At 35.5% G+C, this 11,410-nt stretch overlaps 1 protein-coding gene and 1 long non-coding RNA gene across 3 annotated transcripts in view; both read right to left on the minus strand.

The window, feature by feature from the left end:
* Positions 1-298, minus strand: part of LOC118762918 — a 62,690-nt gene extending 62,392 nt beyond the window's left edge. For both annotated transcript variants that reach the window (XR_004998669.1, XM_036501964.1), the window contains exon 1: positions 277-298. Coding sequence is in view for 1 of the 2 variants with exons in the window: in XM_036501964.1 (XP_036357857.1) it covers positions 277-285 (9 nt within the window). In the remaining variant the exon portion in view is untranslated. The remainder of the gene's footprint in view (positions 1-276) is intronic.
* Positions 299-321: 23 nt separating this feature from the next.
* LOC118762920 overlaps positions 322-11,410 on the minus strand; it is a 14,685-nt gene continuing 3,596 nt past the window's right edge. Inside the window, exon 4 of the long non-coding RNA XR_004998671.1 lies at positions 322-333. This is a non-coding gene — a long non-coding RNA (uncharacterized LOC118762920). The remainder of the gene's footprint in view (positions 334-11,410) is intronic.

Raw genomic sequence — 11,410 nt, forward strand, 5'->3', positions numbered from 1 at the left:
TGCTGTACTTTGGTCGGAGGCTACTGGTTTCGTACGAAGTTCACAGTAAATTTTCTCTCCGTTACTTTACGATTAATTAAAAATGTTAATTATACTTCGGCAAAAAGAAAAGAGCTATTTCATTATTGTTGTGAATGCTGAGCTGACTGATTAGGACATCACGCATTTCAAGCTGTAACAACACTGGCCCGCCTATTCAGGAATAATAGTTAGCGGCTGTTTAATTAGCAAAGCTAACTTAATGCAATTAAGAAATCGTTGCAGATGACAACTTACATTTTCCATCTCGATCAAAGATGGATCAGCATCTTCTTCTCTATATTCACTTGACATCTCGAAATTCATCTACAATTGAGATAATAAATACAAGAATTATATCTCCCTCTCCCTCTCTCTCTTTCTCTCTCTCTCTCTCTCTCTCTTCTCTCTCTCTCTCTCTCTCTCTATATATAATATATATATATATATAGGCGCAGGAGTGGGTGTGTGGTAAGTAGCTTCTTTACCAACCACATGGTTCCGGGTTCAGTCCCACTGCGTGGCATCTTGGGCAAGTGTCTTCGACTATAGCCTCGGGCCGACCAAAGCCTTGTGAGTGGATTTGGTAGATGGAAACTGAAAGAAGCCCGTCGTATATATGTTTATATGCGTGTGTGTGTTTGTGTGTCTGTGTTTGTCCCCCTAGCATTGCTTGACAACCGATGCTGGTGTGTTTACGTCCCTGTCACTTAGCGGTTCGGCAAAAGAGACCGATAGAATAAGTACTGGGCTTACAAAGAATAAGTCCCGGGGTCGAGTTGCTCGATTAAAGGCGGTGCTCCAGCATGGCCGCAGTCAAAATGACTGAAACAAGTAAAAAAAAAGAGAAAAAGATATATATATATATATATATACATAATTTTTTTTCAGAATAAAAAACCAAGACTGAAGATTTTAGAACACACACACACACACACACACACACACACACACACACACATATATATATATATATATAGGCGCAAGCGTGGCTGTGTGGTAAGTAGCTTGCTTGCCAACCACATGGTTCCGGGTTCAGTTCCACTGCGTGGCGGGCCGACCAAAGCTTTGTGAGTGGATCTGGTAGACGGAAACTGGAAGAAGCCCGTCGTATTCACACACTCATACACACACACACACACACACACACACACATATATATATATATAAATTATGTGTATATATGTATATATATGTATGTGTATGTATATGTTTGTGTGACTGTGTTTGTCCCCTGACCATCGTTTGACAACCGATGCTAGTGTCTTTACGTCCCCGTAACTTAGCGGTTCGGTAAAAAGGGGCCGATAGAATAAGTACTAGGCTTACAAAGAATAGTCCTGGAGTTGATTTGCTCGACTAAAGACGGCGTTCCAGCATGGCCGCAGTCTGAAACAAGGAAAAGAGTAAAAGAATTTTCTTTTCTTTTATTCTTTTACTTGTTTCAGTCATTTGACTGCGGCCAAGCTGGAGTATCGCTTTTAGTCGAGCAGATCGACTCCCAGGACTTATTCTTTGTAAGCCTAGTACTTATTCTATCAGTCCCCTTTTTTACCGAACCGCTAAGTTACGGGGACGTAAACACACTAGCATCGGTTGTCAAACGATGGTCAGGGAACAGTCACACAAAAATATATATGCACACACATAATTTATATATATATATATATATATATATATATATATATATATATACGACGGGCTTCTTTCAGTTTCCGTCTACCAAATCCACTCAGAAGGCTTTGGTCGGCCCAAGGCTGTAGTAGAAGACAATTTCCCAAGGTGCCACGAAGTGGGACCGAACTCGGAATCTTGTGGTTGGTTAACATATGCATGTATACATATATATATATATATATATATATATATATATATATATATATATAATATATATATATACACATATATATTAATATATATTATTTGCACATGCAGATTATGTTCTCGCGGCATGTTTGGATGCTTAAACATACAAATGTGCGCACGCTGTACATATATAAGGATCGATAGATCGATAGATAGTTAGACAGACAAATATACAACCAAACTTTGTATGTCAAATATTGGCACAAGGCCAGCAATTTTGGGAGAGGGTATAAGTCGTTTACATCGAACCCCAGTGTCCAGCTGGTACCTATTCCATCGATTCCAAATGAATAAAAGGAAAATTCCACTATGGAAGAATTTGAACTCAGAATGCAAAGACGGATGAAATTCTGTTAAGCATTTATTTTTTATGTATTTAGTACCGTGATCGAGGAATCTATGAAGACATGGTGCTAAAGAAGAGCTGTTTAAGAAAAAAATATGTAAAAAACAGAAAGTATGTTTGAAGAAAATTCGTTTAAAAGTCGGTCGCTTCATTTAAAACGTTTCTCATTTCCTTGTGAGTTGTTTCCAAATGTAAGAAATTTTAAAGTAACTTGCTACTAACCACCGTACTTATATGCTAGATATTGAAAACTAGTCAGGCATGAAATAGTATACCTAATCTAATCTAGCGTCAAATGCACAGTCTTTCCACTTCACTGATTTATCTGAATATAATTGAAGTTTTCAAATTGCTTCTTTTAACTCTGAAACGACACCCAGCACAAACTGAGGGTAATTAGAAGGAAAACAAGTTTACAGTTTCCATAAGCTACACACACATACACACGCACACACTGCACACACACACATTAATTTATTTATATATATATATATATATATATATATATATATATATATGTATGTATGTATGTATGTATGTATTTGTGTCAATGTGTTTTTGTGTATCTCTGTCTGTAGAAACAGTGTTAATACACACAAACTTACACACACCTCATATATATAATATATATATATATATATATAAATATAATTATAAATATATAAATATATATTATATATATACATATATATGTATGCATATATGTATATATATATATATATATATATAATATACATATATATATAATATAATATATATATATATATATATATATATATATATATTATATATTTAACGAATACTGCCATTCAACACGTTGGAGTTTGGCTTTAACTGTATATATATATTATATTACGGATAAGATCTTTATTTAGAATATAGATCTTATCAATCGCCAGTATGGAATAAATCCTTCAAATGAATAATAATTATTAAAATTATAATTTAGGGTATCTAATAGATACCACCACGCTGGAAATAGCAGCCAAAACTCGACTCAAAACCACATTAAATGTTCATACAGCACAGGAGAGAAGATAAAAAGACAAAAAATGGGTGATCTGGAATTACCAAGTAATATTTTTGGTAGTTTATTTTGTCTCCTCTCCTGGTGCTGTATGAACATTTAATGTGGTTTTAGAGTCAAGTTTTGGCTGCTGTTTCCAGCGTAGTGGTATCTCTTAAATACCCTAATAAAATTTTAATAATAATTTTTCCTTTGAAGGATTTATTCCCATACTTGCGACTTGATAAGATCTATATTCTAAATAAAGATCTTATCCGTATATATATATATATATACAGTTAAAGCCAAACTCCAACGTGTTGAATGGCAGTCATTCGTTAAAATTAAAATAAAAACAGACTTTTCCCCTTCGTACGAAAATGACGTAAGGCAGGCGGAATAAATGGTGTCTACTTTATTAGTCACCGTCGTCAATGCAAAACTAGTTTCACGCCCTCTCTTTATCTCTATATCTATATCTATCTATCTATATATATATATATAGTTAATCCAAACATGAAAACACAAAGAGAAAACAACAACGCGAGGACGTGGAACAAATATAGTATTATTGGACGCTCAGGAAGGAAGGAAAGAAGGAGGGTTTAACGTTTCGAGCGGAGCTCTTCGTCAGAAAAAGATCCAAAGAAGGGAAGACGGAGGAAAAGAAATCGCCAACGGTACACACAGGGTCAGCCATTTTGAAATGTGGCGCGAATTGGCAATATGATGTAATGTCGTATTGCCGAAAAATTATCATTTTCTTTTTTTTCCGTATAAAGATTCTAAAAGTTTCGTAATAAATATTTGTCATGGATTTCGATTCTTTTAAGTCAAGATGAGCAGTTATAAAAACCTGGATTTTGGGAAAAATATCAGTGTTTGTTGGATGTCACTGAACTCCACGACACTCACTCTTTTGAGACATCGGTAATTTTCATGCCATGTCTAGAGTTAATCACAAATCTATTTTGATTTGTTGGTTAATGTATTAGCTAGAATTGAGAAATTAGTTAATGAAATTATAGTCGTTCTTCTTCACTACAAAGTTATCTTTCCTACTGTAAATAATATAAAATGTTATATTTATATAATAAAACTAATTAAAAGAAAATGTTTCTCTTCGCGTTTGTTTTTCAACTGAGCATAAATAAGTATGCATTTCTGTAATCCTTAATTTATGTTTTCTTATAGCGGTTTAAAGTACACGAAGAAAATATTCAACATACATTGTCGTAAATATCCATAGCGTTTCATGCGTATATGTCTCTATGACGTTATAACTGTAGTTAGGGTTTTAGGTATAATGATAACACTTTAGTATAAGTGACTTTGAATCATTATATTCTTCCTTACTCAGAAAAAAGCCAAATAAAATAATGTAACTTAAGAGAAAGCTTAAGGTAGAATAACCCCAAATCACTGTAAGAAATATATATATATTAAAGTCAAAACTACCATAATAAATGGTAGTTTTGACTTTAAGAATCCCTCCTAGCGTGAGGCATTGATGTATAGTAATGCCCTTAATATAAGTAAATATATTTAAGAGGAATAATGATGGATTTTTCCTTTATAAGGTTTTTCACGCTAACTACTTGATAAATTCTTATAAAAGATTTTATCCTATTTTTCAATTATATATATATATATATATATATATATATATATATAATATATATATATATATATAATACGTTTAAATATTTGTTTGGCTAAATGGCAATATGACCATTCCGAAATATAATAACAATATATATATATATATATATATATATATATAACGGCAAAATGTCTGTTTGTCCTTTATACAAATCCACAGTTTTTCACGTAAAAGGCTCGCATTTTCTATGGACTTTCAAAACTGTCTGACGGTGGTCGTGAAGAATTTTCATTTCCCCAGTCACCCCAGAACCCATTTAAAAAAAATCAATAAACCGACCCCTTATGCCCATAAGTTATTTTGTGGACCAAATTCGAGCTTTTCGCTTTCTTCTGCCTCCCTTTTTGTCCGACTAATGGCATGTGCCATTTCAGGTGTGAAAACCGAAGTTCAATGAATATTAATTACTCTCATAAAAAGTTCCAACTTGCTCATAAACAACAAAACTGGCCCAGGCTGAAATGTGATAAGAAACTTAGATCTTGATTTAGTGAGAAATTTTTACTGTGACCCGGCAACGAACAACAAGCAAGCACTAGACACGGCCGGGCAACGCCAGGTCATAGTGCTATATATATATATATATATATATATATATATATATATATATAATATATATATATATGTGTGTGTGTGTGGATGTATATATATATATATATACATATACACATACACACACACACACACACACACACACATTCATAATTTGCCGCAATCGGCTCACCGACAGATTAGAAAGCGTGTTTGAATGAGAAGGAAGAAGTTTGTCTCCTTTTTTTTTTACTTTTTTCAATATACCGAATACCTCGGGTTACGAATTGATGTGGATAAATGAAGGTAAATATATTTTGTAGTTATATTTTTTCTTTAAAATATAGCATATACAACTGAAGATCGGAAAATGTGCTTCTAAATTAAATTAATTTTTAAAAAAATTAATGTATTTAGTTTGTACATTAATGGTGAAATAGACATCATTTATTCCGCCCACCTTACATCATTTTCGTACGCTAGGTCATAGTGCTAGTACATGCATATACAGCTGCGTGCGTGCGCACATACACGCGAGTACTGCCCAAATCTCCGACCAATCACATACAGCTAGCTGGCATTCAATTGGCGTTTCACGTTTCGGACATTTTGATTGGGTTTTGGATAGAAAATTCACAAAAAAGTCACTTCTATTGATTTTTTAATGGCTTTGCGGGGTGACTGGGGAAATGTAAAGATGTGTACGACCACCCTTGGACGGTTTTGAATGACCATAGAAAGTGCGAGCCCTCTAACTGAAAATTGTGGATTTGTATAAAGGACACACAAACACACACACACACAGATATTTTGCCGTTTATATATATACTAGCAGAATTGCCCGGCGTTGCTCGGGGCTGAATTGCTTGAAAGTACTGTTAATGATTGCACTGAATTATGATGATTATTCAAGCAAATATTGATATAAGTTTACGGTGGGAGATAAGGACTTAACGATCAAACGTGTGCCAATGCATTGTTTTGGGGGAACCAAATTTCTGATGAGCATTATAGGGGCACCAACTTTGGTGGTAGTCCGGGGTGCTCAAAGGAATTGAGTACCTCTATTGGATAGTTGATGACGTCCTCTGGGTCAGGAGTTGTATCGATAGACTGATATACATAGACTTCCCCAGGAATGAGTTTGAGCATTTCATCATTAATATGGTGAACAGTTTTATTCCTCGGGGCCAGTATAGCCTTTTTGCCAATCCAATCCATATTCTGATAATTAGCTTGTAGATCTGGGAACACTGCATCTCTGAGATCAGAAGGCGTCTTAACAATGGTACAAATGGAATCGATGGCAATATTACCATTTTCATCCCCTGGTATTTTGCCTTCGCCAAGTGCAAGGAGGGTGTGAGGAAAAGCTGCTGATGTGATATTACATCGCATATGAGCACGCATATTGGTGTGAAGTTTGAGAGTTACTTCCCTTTATTTTAAAAAATATGCATTAAAATGGAAAAAATGATGGTAAATTATTTGTAAAATCATAGACTCATCGTAGACGCGCGCTAATACCCAGAAGGGCTCGATATGAATCACGACTATAAGATACCCGGTTTTGGTTAAACTGCATTGCAAAATGTGGGAGTAGTTAGGAATCTAAATCGGAGTAGACAGACACACAACCTTTCTTTTATATATAAATATTTTCGTCCTAAAAAACTTTGTATGAATTGAATGGTTACCTCTATGGAAATATATACACGCACATTATACATACATGTGTGTATAGATGAATATATAAATACATTTAAATATCTATATACACTTTTGGGCGATCTTTCTTTTTCTTAGAGATAACTTTAGATCTTATATTCGTCCTAAAAAACTTTGTATGGAGTGAAAGGTTACCTCTATGGAAATATATACACACACATTATACATACATCTGTGTATAGATGAATATATAAATACATTTAAATATCTATATACACTTTTGGGTGATCTTTCTTTTTCTTAGAGATAACTTTAGATCTTATTTTCGTCCTAAAAAACTTTGTATGGAGTGAATGGTTACCTCTATGGAAATATATACACACACGTTATACATACATGTGTGCATAGATGAATATATAAATACATTTAAATATCTATATACACTTTTGGGCGATCTTTCTGCTACTTGGATATAGGTCTTATATTCGTCGTAAAAAACTTTCCTGTCACACACTCACGCACACGCACACACACACACACGCACACACACACACACACACACACCACACGCACACACACACGTTAGCTTACAATTTTATTTATATATTTGCGTGTCTATGTGTGTAAAGTGGAGTTGGGAATGTAGAGTGAAATAGTCACTCACTACAGAAAGTGAATTAGTTTCACTTTATTCGTTGCACACTGTGTGTGTGCGTTTGTTGTGCTGTATCCCACACTAAGAGAAGCATTTGATTCATACACCACAATGTGAGTTTTCTCTAAATTTTGCTTAATTGGGGTTAAAATTTTAAAAAGTGGACCTGTCACGACCCGATGCATTCTACTCTTAAAAATGCTAGGTAAATTGTAATTGAAGAAATCCTATATTGTAGATTTCTATAAGATACAAAGGGAGGCAGATAAAATCTGCCTTTTATAATAAGAGGTATATCTATATATATATATATATATATATATATATATATCTTATGATTAAAGTCTTATGATAAAAGGCAGGTTTTCTCTGCCTGTGACTATGTTTCTTTTTAATACAATTGTATAATATAGAATTTCTTCAGGAAACAGAAACAGAAACAAATAAATACATAATGATTTACTCCTCACACAATTTCTTCAATTGGAATTTACCTATGATTTTTCGAAGTACATTCCATTGGGTCATGGCATATAAATTTCTTTCAATTTGACCCCCAATTAAGCAAAAATTCGAGAAAACTCAATATTTTACGATTGGTTTTTAATTTACTTTCTGTCGCTAAGTTTTCGTAGTATTAATTTGCAAGTGTACTTCAGTTGTCAATTGTTGAAAGAAAGAAATTGTAAGCTAAGAAGGTGTGTGTGTGTGCGTGCGTGCGTGTGTGTGTGTGTAGGAAGTGAAGGATAAAAATATGGCAAGAAGTGGACAGATGTACATATATACATACATACATCCATACGTACATACATACATACATGTGTGTGTATGTGTATTAATGTGTGTGTGTTATCGCTATATAAAGCTGAAGTTGTCTGTGTGCGCCAGGTTTGGTAGCCTTCAACTAATACTATCTCCTCCGAGACCCTGCGGCGCAAGTTGGCCAAAATTGAGAGTATGATAGAAGAAGGGTTGCTCTTCCTTCCGTACAAGATAAAATTCAAATCGGACCATGTTAACACCAAAAATTATTTACATCAAAAAGGTGCTTTTTTCTATGAAAATCCATATTTTTTACGATTTTTTCACTGCTGTGTCGCCACTTTTCGGTGTATTTCAACAAGAAAAATGTTCACTTGAAGAGAATAACAAGCTACATAATGCAAAAGTTTTACTTTTCAAAAATTCCAATTCCAGCGGGTCGAAACAAACCCGAGCAACGCCGGGCGATACTGCTAGTATATATATATATATATATATATATATACATAATTTACCGCTATCGGCCCAGCGACAGAAGGCGTGTTTATATGTTGGTGAAGAAGTATGTTTATTCTCCCTCTCTTACTTTTATATATCTATGTGTGTGTGTATCTGTGTGTGTATGTGTGTGTGCGTGCGTGTGTGTGTGTGTACGTGCGTGCGTGTGTGTGTGTGTACGTGCGTGTGTGCGTGCGTGTATGTGTGAGTGCGTGCGTGTGTGCGTGTGTGTGTGTGTGCGTCAGTGTGTGCGTCAGTGTGTGCGTGCGTATGTGCGTGCGTGTGTGTGTGTGCATGCATGTGTGTTTGTGTGTGTGTGGAACAGGAAAGGTGACCAGCAATGGGTTGCATCCTGCTACGAATGATCTCTAATCAGGGCTTGATTGTTGGGAATACTTTCTTTCATCGTAAGTTGAAGCATAAAGTTACTTGGATTCACCCAAGATCAAAGCAAGGTCACGTGATTGACTTTTTATTAACTCGGAAAGATGACTTACAAAATTTGTGCAGTCTCAGGGTATTGCGAGGTGCTGATTGTGATACTGATCACAAAATGGTTAGGGCCAGGTTCAAGTTCAGGGTCCTTAAGAAGGTTCGCAGTGCAGGTGTACGGGTACCAAAGAAAATTTATGTAGAGCAGCTAAAACCACCACAGGTTTTACAATTTGTTTCACAAGAGATGCAGAAATGTTCATTTTGAAGGTTCTGTCCCTGATGGAATATCTAAGATGGGATCAGAGGTGTTAGGTTTTAAAAGGAAACAACACCGAGACTGGTTTCGCTCGAATGATACAGTGTTAAATGAGCTTTTAGCAACAAAGAGATCCACTTATGCAAAGCTTCTTGACCCAAACGTTAAGAACAAGGAGCAACTAGAATAGCTGTACAAGTCCCAGAAAGCAGACATGCAAAAAGAGCTTAGGAGGCTTAAAGACACTTGGTGGAGAAATTTGTCTGAGGAAGTACAGGCGGCCTATGGCAGGAAAGACATTAAAAGTTTCTATAGTTTATTGCGGCAAGCTTCTGGACAGCAATCTTCATCAGTCGAAAGATGGAAATTAGGTTATTAAAGATCCTCCTGGAATAATAAATATATGGAGAGAACACTTTGCAGATCTTTTCCACAATCCATCTGTAGTGAATATGGATATCATAAACAACATTCAGCAAAGAGATATAGTGCAACACATGCATGATACACCTTCCATTGAAGAAGTAAATGTGGCATTATGTAAACTGAGATCAGGTAAAGCTCCTGGGTTGCATGGTATTCCAGTTGAAATTCCGAAAGCTGGTGGGGATCATATTTTATCTGAAATTCATAACCTGATAACTCGAGTTTAGAATGAATCTTCTGTGCCACAAGAATGGATAAATGGCATTCTAATCTCAGTATGTAGGGGTAAGGGCCCGAAAGCAGTGTGTGGTAATTCTAGAGAGATAACTCTTCTGGCACATACCGGTACAATACTTCCAAGAATCATGTTAGATCGTCTTGTTGAGAATGTGTGTCCACATGTGATTCCTGACCTGAGCGAGTAACAATGGACATTATATTTTCTGTGAGGCAGATTCAAGAGAAATGCTTTGAGGAACAAATGCCACTATACCAGATTTTCATAGATTTGACTAAGGTATTTGAAACGGTAAACAGGAAAGCACTGTGGATTGTTTTGTGTAAACTTAGTTGCCCAACACATTTTGTGTGCGTTTTTAAGGAACTACACAGAAATATGAAAACTCGGGTAGTTTTTAATGGTGAGCTACTTCATGAATTTTCGGTGGACAACGGTGTCAAACAGGATATATTCCTACCCCTACACTTTTCTCCATTTATTTTGCTGCATTACTTTGATGTGCTTTCAAGGATTGCAACAACAGGGGAATCTGAATCAAGTTTTGGACATCTGGTCGCATTTTTAATTTAACCTGGTTTAACTGCAAAGACTTTCAAAAATACTTGTTAGCGAATTACTTTATGCTGATGATACTGATGATGCTGATTTGTTGGCACACTCAGAGGGGTGGGGGGGGTATGCAACATTTAATGGACAGATTTTCCTCTGCATGTGTACATTTCGGATTCACAATTAGTCTGGGGGGAAAACAAAGTAATGTTTACATCGGTGCCAGGACAAACATATTCTGAACCAAACATTTTTGTGAATGGAACAAGGTTAGAAGTCACTGACACCTTTGTTTACTTAGGAAGCACACTGTCAAGAGATGGTAGTCATGATGCAGAGATATACTATCGATATGGGAAGGGAAGTATTGCATTTGGAAAGCTCGAAAAGCGAGTGTGGGCGGATAGAGGTATTTCCCTGCAGACAAAAATCAGTGTCTATAAAGCGTGTGTATTGTCTGCTCTTCTCTATTCAAGTGAGACATGGACCA

The sequence above is a fragment of the Octopus sinensis genome, linkage group LG4, assembly GCF_006345805.1.
Source record: "Octopus sinensis linkage group LG4, ASM634580v1, whole genome shotgun sequence".
In the NCBI taxonomy this organism is placed as follows: Eukaryota; Metazoa; Mollusca; class Cephalopoda; order Octopoda; family Octopodidae; genus Octopus; species Octopus sinensis.